Source organism: Hemiscyllium ocellatum, chromosome 6 (genome assembly GCF_020745735.1).
Source record: "Hemiscyllium ocellatum isolate sHemOce1 chromosome 6, sHemOce1.pat.X.cur, whole genome shotgun sequence".
NCBI lineage: Eukaryota > Metazoa > Chordata > Chondrichthyes > Orectolobiformes > Hemiscylliidae > Hemiscyllium > Hemiscyllium ocellatum.
In genome coordinates, this window is record NC_083406.1 from 79,527,904 (window position 1) to 79,547,911 (window position 20,008).

General features: G+C 43.3%; 1 protein-coding gene across 3 annotated transcripts; it reads left to right on the top strand.

The window, feature by feature from the left end:
* Positions 1-8,535: 8,535 nt before the first annotated feature.
* Positions 8,536-10,291, top strand: LOC132816770 (uncharacterized protein C11orf87 homolog). 3 transcript variants are annotated; one of them, XM_060826698.1, is made up of 2 exons: positions 8,536-8,594; positions 9,648-10,291. In XM_060826698.1, the coding sequence occupies exon 2, from the start codon at positions 9,756-9,758 to the stop codon at positions 10,215-10,217; it is 462 nt and encodes a 153-aa protein (XP_060682681.1). In that variant the 5' UTR covers positions 8,536-8,594; positions 9,648-9,755; the 3' UTR covers positions 10,218-10,291. The 3 variants fall into 3 exon arrangements, with proteins under 3 accessions (XP_060682681.1, XP_060682683.1, XP_060682682.1); XM_060826700.1 differs by lacking the exon at positions 8,536-8,594 and adding an exon at positions 8,858-8,892; XM_060826699.1 differs by lacking the exon at positions 8,536-8,594 and adding an exon at positions 8,903-9,005.
* The last annotated feature ends 9,717 nt before the right edge of the window (positions 10,292-20,008 follow it).

Sequence of the window (20,008 nt, forward strand, 5' to 3'; positions counted from 1 at the left end):
AGAAATATATATTTAAAATGCTTTCAGGTATTTACAGTTATATTTCACTCATGCAATCTATGTGACCACAGATGGTCTTTTGCTTTCTGTCCCCTCACAACTTCTCATCACATTTCTGGGTTTTGCACCTGGCATGGAGTGTCGGTGTAAACGCTAATGGCTAGATGAAGGAGTGCAGGTCTGTGCACATATCCAGAAGACTCTGAGATTGCTAGACTCAGTTCTCATGGCAGCTGCCAACCTGCCCATGGAGACAGCCAGACACTAAACATGCCTGAGGCAGCAGCATCTTAATAGCATTGCTGCAAACATGCAGTCATTGTGTCAGGTTGCCCAGTGCTCCTGACAAACCTGCCTGCTGCCCCGTGTCTATTTGTAACGTCATTGAAGTCCCGTCTGCTGACAACATGGGATCTCCTCCTGCCTGGGGCTGAGTAGGTGCCTGATTCCTGGCAGTGACAGAGTTCAGGGGCATTTCTTCCTTGACCAGCTGTGGAGGTGTGCCCACTGAACTCCATGGAAATCATTGGGGAAGTTCGAACCTTGACAGACAATTCCCTTGCTTCCTGGCACTCTTCATGAAAGTCTATAATTCCAGGTTAGAGATGGAGATTTCAGATAGCTTTGATGTATTTGACTGGACAATTACTCAAGAAAGATTAGGCAGAAAAATCCCAGTCTACATCCTGGGTAACTATGGTACAGATACTTCAATGACTCACAATGACCTCTTTAACCTTCAAAACACACTCAAACCCCTGACTATGTCATTGACCACTGACTTCCACTTGCATCCCTACCTGACTAACCCTCTAACCACGCTAGCCCTTGGTCACCTGTGTACCCCACTGATTCCCTTACTACCACTCCAATACAATAAACAACAGCCCCTCTAAACCTCTGAACTACTCTCAACCTTACCACCTCCCAACCACTCAACTGCCCACACCTGACTAGTTCCCAACACTTGACCACATCATGTTATGACCTTACTTATCTACCTCATTTACCTACCTATCTCACTCTCCTACTACCTCATCCATCTGCACTACCCAGGTACCACTGTTCGCATCTCTCCTGTTACCTTACCCACCTACCACACTATCCAGCTACCACTCGACCCATCTATCACCTGGCCCACTTGCCACCTTTTGTGGCTACCACTATACCTACTTACCACCCTATATACACTAGCCTGTTCACCCACTATCCAGTCTTCTCACTTCGCACAACCACCTACCATCATGTGAATTAATTCATTCACCAGCCCACCCATTCATTCATTCACTCATGAACGTTCACACTGGCACCTCTTATGGCAGCTAGTGTCATAAAAAGGAAATGTGGCTTGTCTTTTTCTAATGCTGTTGCACTGAAACTGAGTATGTTTCTGGGCTTGTACTTTCTGCATTCCTGAATAGACCAGGCTCAGAAGACCCAGACAGATACACAGAGCAGTGTCAGGTCATAGAAAAGCAAGAATGGAAAGGCAATCCAATGGTAAATGCTGTTGGACCAATATTTTTAATGGTTCTGTCTATAATATTGTGGTTACATGAGAGATATTAAAGGATAAGGAATTATGGATATATCTTGATAGGTTATTAGTCTTCATTGTCATAAATAATATTCCACTTAAATTAATTGCATGTTTTAAATTGTGTTATCACCCTCAACCACATCTTATACTTATTTTCTCTGTACAAAGTATGACTGAACCAATTAAAGAGCTGTTCGATCAAGTAGCCAAAAGTTTGGGTAAAAACAATACATTTTAAAGAATGTCATAAAGAAGGAAAATAGTGTAGAGAGACAGAGAGATGTAAGCTAGCAATTATTAAAGGCAGTCAGCAAGGCTTGGTGATGCCTCACAAATCTTATTGAGTTCTTCGAGGAGGTGACAAGACAGGTCGACAAAGGTCCGAGCAATGGATATGGTGTATATGGACTTCAGCAAGGCATTTGATAAGGTTCCCCATGGTAGGCTCATTCACAAAGTCAGGAAGTATGGGATACAGGGAGATTTGGCTATCTGGATTCAGAATTGGCTGGCTGACAGAAGGCAGAGAGTGGTTGTAGATGGAAAGTATTCTTCCTGGACGACAGTGTTGGGTGGGGTCCCGCAGGGCTCTGTTCTTGGGCGTCTGCTCTTTGTAGTTTTTATAAATGACTTGGATGACGAGGTTGAGGGGTGGGTTAGTAAATTTGCAGATGACACAAAGGTTGGAGGTGTCGTCGATAGTATAGAGGGCTACTGCAGGCTGCAGCATGACATAGACAGGATGCAGAGCTGGGCTGAGAAATGGCAGATGGAGTTCAACCTGGATAAATGCAAAGTGATGCATTTTGGAAGGTCGAACTCAAATGCTGAATATAGGATTAAAGACAGGATGCTTGGCAGTGTGGAGGAACAGAGGGATCTGGGTATGCAAGTATATAGATCCCTCAAAGTTGCCACCCAGGTGGATAGGGCTGTTAAGAAAGCATATGGTGTTTTGGCTTTCATTAACAGGGGTATCGAGTTTAAGAGCCGCGAGGTTTTGCTGCAGCTCTACAAGTCCCTGGTGAGACCACACTTGGAATATTGTGTCCAGTTCTAGTCGCCCTATTATAGGAAAGATACAGAGGCTTTGGAGAGGGTGCAAAGAAGGTTTACCAGGATGCTGCCTGGACTGGAGGGCTTGCCTTATGAAGAAAGGTTGAGTAAGCTGGGACTTTTCTCTCTGGAGAGAAGGAGGAAGAGAGGAGACCTGATCGAGGTGTACAAAATAATGAGTGGAATGGATAGAGTCAATAGCCAGAAAATTTTCCCCAGAACAGGATTGACTGGTACGAGGAGTCATAATTTGAAGACATTAGGAGGAAGGCATAAAGGAGATGTCAGAGGTAGGTTCTTTACTTAGCGAGTTGTGAATGTGTGGAATGCGTTGCCAACTGTGGAAGCAGAGACATTGGGGACATTTAAGTGACTGCTGGACATGCACATGGATAGCAGTGAGTTGAGGGGTGCGTAAGTTACGATATTTTACATTAGGATTAAACCTCGGCACAACATTTTGGGCCAAAGGGCCTGTTCTGTGCTGTACCTTTCTATGTTCTATGTAAAGCCTTGGGGTTAGAAAACTGAAGGTCCATCACAGAGTCACAGAGATATACAGCATGGAAACAAACCCTAGATCAGATTTGGAGCAGTACAGATATTTCAGATGATTGTGAAGATGTGAATAGAGGGATAGGAACAGGAAGTTCTGAAAACAAGGATTTGAATCTTAAACTTAAGATATTGCTATAAGGTATTGCTTGACTGAACCAATACAGGTCAGTAAACACAATGAGGTGGGGCACTGGGATTACCAAGAGAAAAGATTTTCCTGCTCCTTGGATGCTGCCTGATCTGCTGTGCTTTTCCAGCACCACTCAAATCTAGATTCTAATCTACCAAGAGTTAAGACATGAGCAAGAGAGTTTTGGATGACCTTGTGTTTATGGAGACTGGAATGTGGGAAACCAGCCAAGAATGCTTGGTAAAGGTGAATCTAGGGGTAACAAAGGCATGATTTGGATGTTAGCAGCAGATAAACTGAGACGTGGATGGTGGTTTTGCAGAAATGGAAATAAGTGGTGCTAGTGATGGCTTGAATATGTAATCAGAAACACATCTTTCAATCAAAAGTGACACCAAAATTGTGAACAGATTGGCTTAATTTCAGGTGATTGATGGAGTCAACAGCTAGGAAATGGAGCTTAGAGTGCAGTCATTTGATGGAGGCAACACTGAAGCTTTCACCATCACTAGCCATAGCTGCAGATTGCAACATGTCTGTGAAAGTGCATGGTGTGACAATAATGTTTGGATTCCCTGACTAAAGCGTATCATGTAATGACCGTACAAGTTCTGGAGCTACAGTAAATATGTTCTGAGGCATGGCCACAGAATCCCCTAATTTCCAACATCTTTGGGAGGCTTATGTGAGACACTTGATGAAAAGCTTTTGCTCAATGATGAGAACAATGTTTGTGAGAAGATTTGTAGCTCGGGTGCTCGTTGTTGTGGTTCTATTCGCCAAGCTGGGAATTTGTGTTACAGACGTTTCGTCCCCTGTCTAGGTGACATCCTCAGTGCTTGGGAGCCTCAGTGAAGCGCTTCTGTGATGTTTCCTCCAGCATTTATAGTGATTTATATCTGCCACTTCCGGTTGTCAGTTCCAGCTGTCCACTGCAGTGGCCGGTATATTGGGTCCAGGTCGATGTGCTTATTGATTGAATCTGTGGATGAATGCCATGCCTCTAGGAATTCCCTGGCTGTTCTCTGTTTGGCTTGTCCTATAATAGTAGTGTTGTTCCCAGTCGAATTCATGTTGCTTGTCATCTGAGTGTGTGGCTATTAAGGATAGCTGGTCGTGTCGTTTCGTGGCTAGTTGGTGTTCATGGATGCCAATCATTAGATGTTTTCCTGTTTGTCCTATGTAGTGTTTTGTGCAGTCCTTGCATGGGATTTTGTACGCTACATTGGTTTTGCTCATGCTGGTATCGGGTCCTTCATCCTGGTGAGCTGTTGTCTGAGAGTGGCTGTTGGTTTGTGTGCTGTTATGAGTCCTAGTGGTCGCAGTAGTCTGGCTGTAGTCGATACGGAAAGAACAATACTGGCCAAGGGACTCAACTACAACCACAGGGACGCCAAGACAGCAGACTTCCTAGCAGCACTAGAATGCACACTCAGGAACAATGGACTGACAGAAGAGACGCTACAAACAGTGAGACAAAGTATCGTACCTCTGATAACAAGGAAAAGACAAACACATAACCTCAACACCAAGGAGAGGGAAGCACTAAAATCACTAAGAAATGATAAGAACATAATTATACTACCAGCAGACAAAGGCAGAATGACGGTCATCCTAGCCAAAGCAGACGACATCCAAAAAGCGCAACACCTACATGCAGATACCAACACCTACCAAAAGAGGGAGTTTGACCCCACCCCACAGCTCACCAATAGGATAAACAACACACTGAGGAACCTGCAAAAAAACAGACAGATAACCAGGTTCGACGTACAAAGAATGAAACCTGAAAGCAACAACACCCCCAGATTCTACTGACTACCTAAAGTGCACAAACCGGACATCCAACTCAGACCCATAGTATCACTACTCAGGGACACCATCACACAAACTTGCTAAAGAACTACAGCAGAAACTGAAACACCTGATCAGCGGATCCAGACACTCTGTACAATCAACACAGGGATTCTTGGACATCACCAGAAATATACACATAGACAAGGAAGAAACCATGGTCTCATTTGATGTAACGGCATTGTTCATCTCTATCGACAAAACCCGAGCCAGAGAAACAATAGCCAACCTGCTGGACATACAGAACAGACAACAGGACGTTGAACCTATCAACAAAGACAGCATACTCAAACTACTGGACCTGTGCCTACAACACACTTCACATTCAACAACCAAATATATGAACAAATCAACAGCACACCCATGGGCTCACCCATCTCTGGACTCATAGCAGAAGTGGTAATGCAAAGATTAGAACAAACAGTCTTACCACAAATTCAACCCAAACTCTGGGTCAGATATGTGGATGACATCTTTGTAATCATTAAAAACACAGAAATAGAGAACACACACCGGATCATCAACGCCACACTCACAGGAATCTGATTCACTAGAGAGGAAGAAAAGGACAACCAACTCCCATTCCTAGACGTGATGGTACAGAGAACATCTAACGAAGAATTCACCACAAAGGTATACAGGAAAGCCACACACACAGACCAAGTCCTGAATTACGAAAGCAACCACCCCAACACACACAAAAGAAGTTGCATCAAGACACTATTCAAAAGAGCCACAACACACTGCAGTACACCAGAACTGCAAAAAGAGTAAGAAGAACACCTATACAATGTATTCACCAAAAACAGATACTTAAGAGGAAGACAACAGAACGAGGACATGTCGCAACCCAAAGGACTAGCCACACTACCATACATCAAGAGCATTTTTGAACTGACAGCCAGACTACTGCGACCACTAGGACTCATAACAGCACACAAACCAACAGCCACTCTCAGACAACAACTCACCAGGCCAAAGGACCTGATACCCAGCATGAGCAAAACCAATGCAGTGTACAAAGTCCCATGCAAGGACTAGCCACGAAACGACACGACCAGCTATCCTTAATAGCCACACACTCAGATGACAAGCAACATGAATTCGACTGGGGACAACACTACTATTATAGGACAAGCCAAACAGAGAACAGCCAGGGAATTCCTAGAGGCATGGCATTCATCCATAGATTCAATCAATAAGCACATCGACCTGGACCCAATATACCGGCCACTGCAGTGGACAGCTGGAACTGACAACCGGAAGTGGCAGATATAAATCACTATAAATGCTGGAGGAAATATCACAGAAGCGCTTCACAGGAGGCTCCCAAGCACTGAGGATGTCACCTAGACAGGGGACGAAACGTTTGCAACACAAATTCCCAGCTCGGCGAATAGAACCATAACAATGATGAGAATAATATACCGTAACTCGGCTTTCTCTGAGTCTTACAATGTCCCATGATGAAGTGTTGGTAAAACACTTAGATTTTGGATTAAATTGTCCATTTTTATATTGTTTTCATTGTAATGCTAACAAGATCATGGTTCGTTCAGCCATTTCCCACGCTGTATTTTGTATGAATTGCATGTACTAATTTTAAAAATTACTAACAAATAGCCATTCTTGAAACAGATGATTGTAAAAGTAATGAATCTTGTTGATGTTATAGCTAGCCAATTGATATTATTAATAAACAAAATAAGATTGAGTTCTCATATAAAGCATTATTGAAGTCTTATCAAACATTTTAGTAAGATGTTTAAACAAATGAAAGATGAAAATAAATACTAAATAAACTTACCAAGCAACATCTCAGAACCCAATTATTAGGTTAATATTAGCCTAACTGAGAAGTGGCATACCGAATTCTTATCACACATTTAAATAAGATGTTTGAAGAAAGGCTTATTTCTGAATCTTGGGTAAGTACTTGGGAAAGCATCATGGATTTGTGGAAGTCTGTTTTAGAAATCTAGTCCAGTCATCTAGTAATTTAGTCTAATAGATTAAAACTAATAGAATAGAGTCATGCATTCCCGTCTTTTTTTTAATCAACTGAAAAATGTAAATAAATATCAAATAAACTTATCAAGCAATATCTATGAAACAAATTATTAGGTTAATATTAGCCTGACTTAGAAATGGCATACTGAAGATTGAGAGAATAAGTAGAGAACAGATCTGAGTAGGGTTTTCTCACTAGGGAGATTCTTAAAATTCTCCATGGCAATCTCCACAGCTGATGTAGGATCAGAAACCTGAGGGAGCAAAAGTGACCTATTTTTCTATCGATAGTCCAACCATCTGAAGCTGTTAGAAAGTCACTTCAAGTTTTTTGAGTGTAGCTTTCTTCAAAGAAATTTTTTATAAATTTCTATCCAACTAAGTTTTGTTTTGCCTTAAATATTTAAGTTTTGCGTGAGCAAAATTGGTTTATTCAGTCACTTAGACATGATGTGGCTGAAATCAAATTAATATTGACTAAATTAAGTTATACTTGATGAATAATTTCCAATGACACTAGTTATATGAAAATATCAACAGAATCTGCACCACCCATACATTTTCACAACAGAAAAGTTGAATATCATTTAACTTCATGCCTCTGTTATCAGTTGTTTTGAGTTTAATTGGAATGCTTCTAAATTGAAGCCAGATTTGGAATTTCTAACATGGAGAATATCCACCTTTCAGATAAAATACACACTTTAGCCTCTAATAGGCAGTTCCAACGTGAGCTAATGGGTCCAGTCACTCGGCTCCAAAATCATTACTTTCCCTCATTTGATCTAATACGAAGCTAGTTGTTACATACCAGATGTCATTCACTCACAATCCCTTCTCTGCAATGCTATAAAATAGGCACCTCTTGCATGCAGAGATTACACTGGAATTTCCAATACCAGTTCAACATTCTACACTAATGGTGTAACGAGATCATATTACAGAAAAGGGATTCAAAATCCAATTCTGATTGGTTTAGGCTAAATTGGACTTCATCAGAGCAGATGGACTTGACTGGTCAATGCAGATGAAATGAACCGCACGATGTTATTGGCAGATTCGACAGAGGGCACAGGGATCGAAGTGTACCGCTGGAAATTGGATGAGGTGAATAAGGCAATAGAATCCAACTGCCTCTGCAGACGCCTGTGTACATTTTCTGCTTCAATCCTCCCTTCCCCTGGAATTAATATGACATTTTAAAAAATATACACTATAGGACCCGAAATTTGGCGAGAAAAACTGCAAAGGACGGACAATATTTGAAATGAATGGGAAATAGCAAGTAACTGGATGAGATCAGTGATATTTTTGGTTGTCTAAGAGAATACGTACTTCCGGTTATTGGGGCTGTGCTACTCACATTGTTTCACTGAACTGCCTTAATATTATTTCGTTATTTGAGCTCTTAGCTTCCGGAACAGCAGGACTCGCCACTCAACCAAGGTAGGAAAACCCATCTGGAAATCTTTCATTTTAAACTCCAAGCAAAGAGCATTCGAAGTCACTTTGAGGAGAACTAAGTGTCAGTTTTTAAAAAAAATTCTTTTGGAGTAGCTCTTTCCCATAGGCGTGTAGCGGTATCGGTCTGTAGTTTTGTGGTTGCTGCTTGCGTGAGCCCACAGCTCTGCAAAACTGACTTGATTGGCAGTTTAATCCGCCCCCTTTATTAATGCTGCAACTGACTTTTTTTTGCGTCCTTTATAACAGATCAACCCAACGTTACTTTGCTGCTATTCCCGGGGTAGGCTATGATTGTTTTTTTGTTTGCGTGGCTGTTATCTTTGTAACGAGCACACGTTTGGACTTCTGAGAGTGCGGAGATAAAAGTGATGGAGTGATTGCAGAGACTGAGCTGTAAGTGAGTGATGTAACTGAACTGGAATCAAGATTTGTTACGTGTAAAAGAAATGTGACACAGCCGGCTCCCAGCATTAATATTGTAGAACTAGTTTGAACCTATGCACCCTGTGCATGCTAGCCGCTAACAATGCAGTTTTCAACATTATTTTGACTGCCATCAACTAATGTTTCAAAACAAATCTGCGCCTGTCAGACTGACTGAGTGCAGCGTAAATCAAAGCGAGCAGACGAACAGCAGTCTGGCAATGAGCATAGGGTTATTTGGGCTGAGGTGGTTGCTTTCTCTCTGTCTCTCTCGTCGCTAGGCTTTTTGTTACCCCCAGCGATTGCTTCATCGCACAACGTTATGGATTAGACAGACGCGCATAGACGCATTACACCACCAGTGGTGGACCGTCTTTTCTCTTTGCATTGCACCCCCATCACAAAGCCAACCAGCTTTGAATTTTGAAACAGTTCTTGATTTGCTTTTGTAAGCACAATACAGTTGTGTCTACATGCCATTCAGTTGGACCTGGATTGGGGGGGTTGGGGTGGTTTCATGTAATTTAATATCATATTGTTGACACCATTGCCTGATCTTAAACTTGCACATTGGAATTCTGTTTGCCTCTAACTGGGTCCCTTTCCCGGCAGCCCTGAAGAGGACATTCATTTCTCTGGAGCGACTGGTATCATAACGCCAGTGTGAGGGAGCGCGACTGATCAGCAGCCCTGAGAAACGGATACTTACCTGCCCAACAAATGAGTGCCAGGATACACAAAGAATTGCCGCTTTCTTTGTCCTCTTGCAGTGGAAACAGGAACTTTTCTCACGCCAATGGCACCTGCGTAACCGAAGTGGGAAAGTTAATGTACTCCTTCTCCGCCACTGTGGTTCTTATCGTGCTGGTGACGCTGATCGTCGGTGTGATTGCCGTCTCCCTGATCACCTTTCACTTCCACAAAAGCAAGATGAAGAAGCGGAAGATGCAGAGGGCTCAGGAGGAGTACGAGCGCGATCACTGCAGCCCCGTGGCGCGGAGTGGTTCCTCGCCCAAGGGAGTGGGTGTGATGGGGAGCCCAGTTTGCCAGGCGGCTGCAGTCTCTCTGTCCCCCACACACACAGTGGACTCCTCAAGCCGCCTGGACCCAGAAGAATCCGAATCGGACCTTCACTGTACAGACACTGCGAGGAACCCCGTGTTCCAATCTGTGCTTTTGTAATGAACTACCGCCTGACTGCAGATTACAACAAACCATTGTGATAAATACTTGAACACTGCATAGTTTCAAGAAAACAGAGGGGGGTGGGGGGTAGGGTAGGGGTTGAGGGGAAGGCGAGGACAGACACGGCGCATGGCAAATCACATTAAGCCCGAGATCCTATTTCTTGAAATTAAATATTTGTGTTTATAAAGACGACGCACATATAGCGGAAAATATATGTCAGTTAACTCCGGATTTCCAATTAGATGTATATTTCGTAATTTGATCGTCCGTATGTAAAGTCTGAGGTTTCACATGGATGTGTAAAGTGTAAACGAGCGAAGGAGGCCAACAGAGGGACACTGGAGCAACACTCATTCTGGGCACTGGATACACCCGAGAGAGAGCGAGAGCTGCGGACTGAATAGCAAGCGGACCGAGGCGCTGTCCATCAATGATAATATATTTGTATAAATAAAGGCGACCATCAGACTTTCCAGCTAAGTGATTTAGATTCCTAGATATTACCGCCTTCGGTCCGTATGTAAATATGGTTATGAATTCAGTGTTGATGAAGACTGAGGACAGTAAACCAGTACTCTTACTAACCAGCCCCACAAAACAGAAGAAGCTGGTTTAGCTAGCTAGCTTTATGATCTGAGCAGTTTTATCCAGATTTGTAAGATCCAAAACTGACATTACTAACTTCAACTTTGTTTCAAACTTCAATATATTATATGTATGACAATTCACCATTTTCAGTTTTTTTTTATCCAAGTGGATTTGAACTGGACGTGCCTTCCATTTCTCATTAATTTTATCGACAGATATCCCGGGAGTTTGTTCGAGTCTGAAGAAACGTGTCAATGATGTGTGTTCGCGGGATGGGTAATAGAAATTCAATACTGTCATAAAAACTATGGAAAAAGACACTCTTAAACATTAACTGGAGACAGGGCTTTATTAATTAATCGATAGGTGCGCTTTAGATATTAAATAAAACTTTGTAAAAGTTTTAGGTCGGTTGAGATACTCAGTGCAGCACCATTGAGAACGTATGGGTCTCATGCTGGCGATGAATCTTGAAAACGTCCGGGCCTTAGCAACGTTTTGTTGAAGTATTTGTATATTCTGACGTCTTCAGTTCAGCAACCGGTTCATAGATCGTGAAATATTAACGTGAAAATAACAAGGAAACCTGTCTCCTTAGCTATTCATGACCATCTGGTTTTTCTATGAGTTACTGGCCTGGTTTCCAAAAGAAAAATACCATTTCGAGTCACGTGAAACATGTTGGAACTAAATGTTATCGTTCCTATTTGGAACCGTGCCCCGTGTACTGCCCTTGCTAAACGTGCAGCAATGGGCTGGATCTGAAGTGATTGAAATGGCATTTTGATTATTTTAAAGTAACTGTAATTTCATTCCTCAATGTAGAGATTTATGTAATAACATTCCATCGAAACTGCTGACTTCAAGTAAATCGTTTATAGTCGACAATAAGGAGGCGGTCTTTCTAAACGCTTGCATTACTACCACTCTGTAGATTTCGACAGGAACAGTTTCTATCCATGTACAAGTGAAAGCCTATTTAATTGACGCCTCCTTTCAAGAAGGAAAGAAAATGACGGCAATGATTAGGCAACATCTATCTCTGAAACAACAAGCTTGTTCTTTCGCTCCACAGCTGCCGCTTGACCTGCTAGCTATTCCTAGCATTTTCTATTTTAAATTTCAGATTTCTAACACCCGCAGTATTTCAATGCTGATATTTTAAAATGCAGTTATCCTCCGTCTGTATGCTGAAAAGAGCATTCCCTCGAGACGGTTGTCTGTCTGTGTGATTGGGAATCTTAACAAAACATCAAATACTGGCCAGTTTTACTGCCGCCAGACTTCCAGCTGCCACAGTCTTTTAACCTCATCGTTTCTTTTGTCACAATTAAACGCTCCAGAGAAATTTCTTATTAATAGTTCGCCATCTGGATCATACAAACATCGAAGCTCATTGTATATACATCCAATAAAGTTATTCATTAGGATCAACGTGTTTTCACCCAAAGAAGTTTCTCTGTGGCTGAGATGTTTTGGTGTGGTTTGCCATTACTTCTGGAGTCTAGTACTTGATTAGCGAGAGTGTGGACTTGTATTAAGCCTGATACCAAATGTGTCCAATCAACATCCTACTTGCAAAGTACATGTTTACAATTTACTTCAGACTAACGGCCCTGAATATTGGGTTATTTCTTTGAAGTAACTTGAAGTATTGCAATACTGGACTGAATTATTGCAATCAATGCTCAAGGATAAAATCTCCAGAGAAATATTGTAATATCGATTGCCAAAATGCGTTGGGTCTTATGGTTTGAAGCATTTCTGGACAGTTTATATATCTATTGGTGTCTGTTCGTCGAATAAGTTTCTACATTAGAATGCTAAAGCAGTTCAACATATATTTACAACCTTGTTTATAATCAGATGGAACCAATTGTAACGCTCGAATTGGCATTTATGAAAATAGTTTATTTGATTTTGCGGAATTACAATTATAGCATGTATCTGAAAGATGTAAAGTCCTTAACTTTCACTCGTGTTTCAATTTTATCACACTCCAAAAATATACTCGTCGAAAAAAAAGATTAATTGATGGTTTTACAACAGTCTCCATGAAAAGGGGGAAGAAGCAGATCAGTTTTTAAAAACAAAACAACTTTGGTGCAGTTGTTTGGAGGGCAACAAAAATATTATGGATGGAAGAGAAATGGCGCTCAACATGTTTTGCATTACTGATACTTTTCTTTAATTTTTGTAAATGAAGTCAGCGATTGAAAGTGCGTATTACAGTGTTTATTGAAAGCTTTGGTTGAGAGTGACTGGACAGTGTAACACAATGTAACGGGCATTTCAAAAATTAACCACTAAACGCTTGTCGATTTCAAACAGAGATTCTCGGCTAGGGGAACTGAACTACAGTGAACATTGTGTGATAGGGTGTCCATGGGCATTAACAATTGCATCGCTTGGAGTAGCGTAGAGAGTAACGGTGGCAGGACACGAGTTCTTTTGGTGGGGTAAAGGATGCGGTTCGAACTGGTTCGCCCTGAGGGACCGTTCGCTTGACATGCAGCTCGCTGTTTTCCTAACTGAGCTCACTGAGGCCAAGAAAGTCGCTCGTGATTGCTTTCGGTCACAGGAAAATCTTAAACAGGGCTGTATGCCAATTCTTCTTTGATGATTCTGACCAGGTTAAGTGTTCACAGCACCTAGAATGCTACAATACAGCGGAAGACGGTTATTAGACAGTCCTTGGTGCGAAAAGACCGAGTCATTTTCACTGTTTATCGTTTTCAAATGCTTCTCCATTTCCTTTTATGGATTCCACTTTCACCTTTGTTTCTGGTAGGATATCCCATATTCAGATAATGTTAAGACTTCATCTTTCCTCAAATGCCGGCCGAGAGGTTCCAGACTTGTGCGGTGCTGTAGTTAACAAGGAAGTGGCATTCGGTATTTTCATTGACTTGACCCTGTCGCTGCGTGGACTAGAGCTCACACAACAAGATGGTCCGAATCACCCATCGCATCAAATAGACAATCCTGACGGAAGTGGTCTGTGTCCCTCATAAATAATACAGTATCTACAAGGCAACAGTTAGCTGTGGCTTAATGTTCAGGTTGGGTGCAAGATTTCTAGGAATAAGAATGAACAAAGGTGTAACATAAGTCTGATGAATTGAATGTCTGGGCTTGTACAATATCTACAGGGACACGCAGAGCACTGACAGGTCACACTCACAAAAACTCTGTGCTCCCTCAGTCTCCCTCTTTACACACACCCCATCTACCAACTAAATCATGAGTGCTGTTCACCAACCTTCCTTCTCCGAGCTACAGTCATTCAAGGCGTTTAAAGACGACTCCCCCAATTTCTGGATCTCATTATTAATCTCTTGATCTCACTCGACAGTTTGATGATGCTGCAGTGGATATTTGAAGAAGTGGACTCCATCACTAACAATGAGGCCATATTTCAGCTCAGCAAGCGATACTGGTATAAAAGTAAAATACTGCGGATGCTGGAAACCTGAAACAAACACAGAAAGTGGAGAAGAAACTCAGCAAGTCAGGGAGCGTCTGTGGAGAGAGAGAAAAAGAGCCTAGTCTGACTCTTCCCCAGAACCGGGGATTCCCGGTCTCCAGCTCGATGATGTAACATGCCAGATATTGACAACATGAAAAATAGTGAAGAGATTCAATTGTATGTATAGGCAAAGGAATACTCACAAAATATGTGGCAGGAAATTCTATTTGCAGTTTTAACAGACACATGGTTGGACTCAGTTGTGTAACGGACAACGGTTAAACATACTGTTTCAATCAAAAGTTCAGTCAATTGGTCCTAATGTTCTCGCTGTTATCAAACAGAGAATTACCTACAAAACAATAAGTTAGATACAAAACACCTTTTTACCTACACGCCTGATTTCACAGCCGGTTCACACTCTGTTTTCTGTATATAACCTCTCTGCCCGCATTTGTCATTCATCTCGCTTTGCCCCGCTGACTGCAAAATCACTAGAGGCTCCAACTTGATTTTCTATTTTTTTCAGTGAGGTAAGATCGTTTTAAAGTTTTTAAATATATATATATTTCTTTGGTTACGTGTTTCTTTTCTATTTGCTCCGTCTGTGTACACATTGTGTAAAGCAGTCTTGTGCTTGGCCTCCCATTGGTCTGCTAGCTGTGGCCATAGCTTCAGTTCTCAGTGAATGAATGACCCTTGCTGCTCCCCAGGGTACCTTGGTTATCCAGCATCCCACCCAGTCTGGGGTCCCTTTGTATCTCTCTGTGTCAAGCTCTAGGGAGAGAAGCCATGCACCATATCCCGCCTGGGTTATGGGATGAGCGGCAGAATTCTTCCCATCCCTGGAATTCAGTCAATGCCAGCCCGCTCCAAATCCCTGCCTGTTCCAGATCAACATCTTCATGGACACTCGCTCGATTAAGTGTGGGCCACGGAACTCTGTGAATGTAATGAGTGTTGATAGATGCTGTAATAATGTAGCAAGAAACAAGATATTTCTATCTAAACCCTGGAGTTATGGTTCCATGCTCAGAACACCACTAAGTTTGAAAAGGCCGGAGGTACAGCCGGGTCTTGTCCTGTTCAATTAGTTTCGGTTCGTTCCATTCGCAATGTTACCTCGTCTCTTTGCGGGACTACATGTACAAACAGACTCATTTCTGGATTTACTATGCCATTGGATTACCTTTTGTCTTGGACCATCCATCTCAATCGTCTGTCTCCATCCTCTGCACTAACTCCTGGAAGTTATTCAGAACGTAGAAAATAATTGCCACAACTTAGAAGGCTTTCGAACCGAGTACTGTAGTTACAACTGTTGATCAGTGAGTCTATGTTGGTGTACATTTTTATTTGTGTCGAGTTATAGAATAAAATTCATTTCTTCACGATTTCCTTCAATTATGAAGATAATCGAATATTATTAACAAATAAGCTGACACATGAAAAGGAGTAACTAACATCTGTGAAATATCAATGACCCCAATGTGAAATCCTGGTGTAAGTTAGAGAATGGTTACGGTGAAGAAGGAGGCTGTTCGGCCCATCGTACCGGTTGGCTCCCTACAAGAACAAACAATTCCATTTCTCAAGCCTTTCCATTAATCCTACCCTCCCTTTTCTGATCATGACCCAATTCCTTTTGAGAGCTGCGTTTCGCCTCCGCCATACACCCAAACCTCTCGCGGTGGAAGACTGCTTACCTCTCTTGCAGTTTTTGGTCTTTTTGCCCATTCACTAGGATCCTTTAAATCCCGGCTCTTTCGCCATTGGTTACAGTTTCTGCCTATGTGCTCTCTGCAGAGTATTTCTGATTTTGAACACCTCCACCCTCTCTCCTTTAAGGCGATTGTCCCAGCTTCTTTATCCGGGTATCGAAAATCCGTCAGCCCTGAAACCATCACATTGAATCGTTAATGCACACTTCTCGAATGTTTTCACATTCCCCCTAAAGTGTGGCGTCCACAATTGGACACAACTTCAGAGCAGGCTGAACTCGTGTTTTATGAAGGTTCTTCTTGTTTTGTCCTTCAAGCCTCTAATTACAAAGCCCCAGTGTGCCCTTCTCGACCTGTCCTGTGTACATATCCCCTCTAGGAGAAAGTGAGAACTGCCGATGCTGGAGATCAGAACTGAAAATGTGTTGCTGGAAAAGCGCAGCAGGTCAGGCAGCATCCAAACAGCAGGGGAATTGACGTTTCGGGCATGAGCCCTTCTTCAGGAATGAGGAGAGTGTGTCCAGCAGGCCAAGATAAAAGGTAGGGAGGAGGGACTTGGGGGAGGGACGTTGGAAATGTGATAGGTGGAAGGAGGTCAAGGTGAGGGTGATAGGCCGGAGTGGGGGTGGGGGCGGAGAGGTCAGGAAGAAGATTGCAGTTAAGGAAGGTGGGGCTGAGTTCGAGGGTTGGGACTGAGACAAGGTGGGTGGACCTTTTCGGAATGCTGATAGGGGAGGGGAGGGAAATATATCCCTGGTGTTGGGGTCGTTTGGAGGTGGCAGAAATGATGATGGATGATACGCTGTATATGGAGGTTGGTGGGGTGGTAGGTAAGGACCAGTGGGGTTCTGTCCTGGTGGCAATTGGAGGGGCGGGACTCCAGGGCAGAGGAGCGGGAAGTGGAGGAGATGTGGTGGAGAGCATTGCCGATCATGTCTGGGGGGAAATTGCAGTCTTTGAAGAAGGAGGCCATCTGGGTTGTTCAGTATTGCAACTGGTCCTCCTGGGAGCAGATGCGGCGGAGACAAAGGAATTGGGAATATGGAATGGCATTTTTACAGGCGGCAGGGTGGGAGGAGGTGTAGTCTAGGTAGCTGTGGGAGTCAGTCGGTTTATAGTAAATGTCCGTGTTGATTCGGTCGCCCGAGATAGAAATGGAGAGGTCTAGGAAGAGGAGGGAAGAGTCTGAGACGGTCCAAGTAAATTTGAGGTTGGGGTGGAAGGTGTTGGTAAAGTGGATAACTGTTCAACCTCCTCATGGGAGCATGAGGCAGCGCCGATACAGTCATCGATGTAGCGGAGGAAAAGGTGGGGACTGGTGCCAGTCTAGCTGTGGAAGATGGACTGTTCCACATATCCTTCATCTATGCCGCATCTGCTCCCAGGAGGACCAGTTCCAATACCATACAACCCAGATGGCCTCCTTCTTCAAAGACCTCAATTTCCCCCCAGACGTGATTGGCGATGCTCTCCACCGTATCACCTCCACTTCCCGCTTCTCCGCCCTTGAGTCCCACCCCTCCAATTGCCACCAGGACAGAACCCCATTGGTCCTCACCTACCACCCCACCAACCTCCATATACATCGTATCATCCGTCGTCATTTCTGCCACCTCCAAACGGACCTCACCACCAGGGATATATTTCCCTCCCCTCCCCTATCAGTGTTCCGAAAAGACCACTCCCTCTGTGACTCCCTCGTCAGGTCCACACCCCAAACCAACCCAACCTCCACTCCCAGCACCTTCCCCTGCAACCGCAAGAAACGCAAAACTTGTGCCTGCATCTGTTGTACCTGATGTGGCCTCCTCTATATTGGGGAGACAGGCCGTCTACTTGTGGAACGTTTCAGAGAACACCTCTGGGACACCCGGACCAACCAACCCAACCATCCCGTGGCTCAACACTTCAACTCCCCCTCCTACTCCACCAAGGACATGCAGGTCCTTGGACTCTTCCATCGCCAGACGATAGCAACACGATGGCTGGAGGAAGAGCGCCTCATCTTCTGCCTCGGAACCCTCCAACCACTAGGGATGAACTCAGACTTCTCCAGTTTCCTCATTTCCCTTCCCCCACCTTGTCTCAGTCCCAACCCTCGAACTCAGCCCCACCTTCCTTAACTGCAATCTTCTTCCTGACCTCTCCGCCCCCACCCCCACTCCGGCCTATCACCCTCACCTTGACCTCCTTCCACCTATTGCATTTCCAACGACCCTCCCCCAAGTCCCTCCTCCTTACCTTTTATCTTAGCTTGCTTGGCACACTTTCCTCATTCCTGAAGAAGGGCTCATGCCCGAAACATCGATTCCCCTGCTGCTTGGATGCTGCCTGACCTGCTGCGCTTTTCCAGCAACACATTTTCAGCTCTACATATCCCTCTACGCCAGCACCGACTTTAGAATCCTTAAGCTTATAATGAATGTCATTGTTCATCCTAAAAACAGTCACTACAGACTGTATCAAACTTCATCCGTGCTTTGTCCATTCTATCAGCCTGTTGATGCCCGGTAGAAGTCTACGTGTATCCACTTTACAAATCTTCCAAGCTTTGTCCCATTTTCACATTTTAGATTGTGCCTTTATATCTAACCCCACTACTGCTAGTATAGGTCTGAAGCATTAACTGTTTTTCTCTCACATCAACCTTGTCATGCTGAATATTTCCAACATGGTCTGATTTTAGATTTTCAGCATCTCGAGTATTTTGATTTTGCAACAAAGCCATTCAGCATGAGCAGGATAATGTCAAGGAAGAGAAACGACAGTTAGCAGATAGGATTTAATCTACTGGAAGCTTCTCGACCCCAGAGCAAAGAAGGTTTAGAGGGATTTCATCGATTTATTTTAAAATAGAGAGTTTTAAGAATCAGTATGGGAAGATAAGGGATCGCTAACTTAAACGTATTACTAAATTAATGAGAGAAATGTTATTTACTAAAAGAACAGGAATACTTGCGACATTGAATTTTCAGGGACAATTTAGAAACAAGTTGAAACCAAGGCATATGGATGTTGATAGTCAGGCAATGGGACAATGGAGTTGGCTGGGGATTATTTTATTCCAGAGCTGAGTCAGACGGGTGAGGCCAAAGTGACGTCCTTCTGCGCTCTAAATCTTGCACCATGTAACTCCCAGAGCAGGAAATTCAGGTACTAATTCCCAAAACGTATTTTTCTTTTAAAAACAGCCATCTGCAACAAATTCTTCCATCCCTAAACTTGAAAGACTATGAAGATTTCAGGTTTGGCATCGGACATTTGGCCCATCCTTCTTAACCTGGTGATATCCTGCACTAGAAATAATGGCGAACATGCCAATGTTAACGTCGGCGAGACCTTGGCATGCAGAGCAAAGCCACCCACATAGATTCTGGATCAGTGGTGCTGGAAGAGCACAGCAGTTCAGGCAGCATCCAACGAGCAGCGAAATCAACCAGCAGAGTTCGAACTCCGAACCACCCACATAGACAGCCGTTGGAAAATTTCTACCAAGAATTGTTCTGAAAGGTCGCTTCGGCTCCAAATCTCTTGTTTTAACTCTGATCGGAATCTGGCCAAATCCATCTGGAAACAGCGGGCACAGGGATTTTCCAGATGCTCAGTCCAGACAGACATTGGCGTCAAGTTGGTGTTCATGGATCTGGGGGCCCTCCACATCTTAAAAAAACATGGGACAACCAGACTGTAAGTTAGCTGCACTCCTCACCCTGCCCGTTAGGTCTACACAGTGAGGTTGCAGTAGAATGAGAGAGAGAGAGAGAGATAGCGCTGACCAGAATCGAGACCTGGGAATTATCAGAGCTCTGATTAAACAAAAACATACCGAAATTGTGGAAAATGAATTTTTTCGATGAACAAGGGAATATTTGTTTACTTAGCTCAGTTTAATTGATGAAATTGTTCTACAGTAAATTGATTTATGAGGAAATTTATAAATCTTATGTAAAAGTTTATCATGCTTTGATAACCACTTTTCCTCGTTAACGACTGATGCAGATTTGCTG

Bases quoted from the DNA above. Each gene is read 5' to 3' on its own strand.
- LOC132816770 (XM_060826698.1), top strand. From the start codon at position 9,756: ATGAGTGCCAGGATACACAAAGAATTGCCGCTTTCTTTGTCCTCTTGC.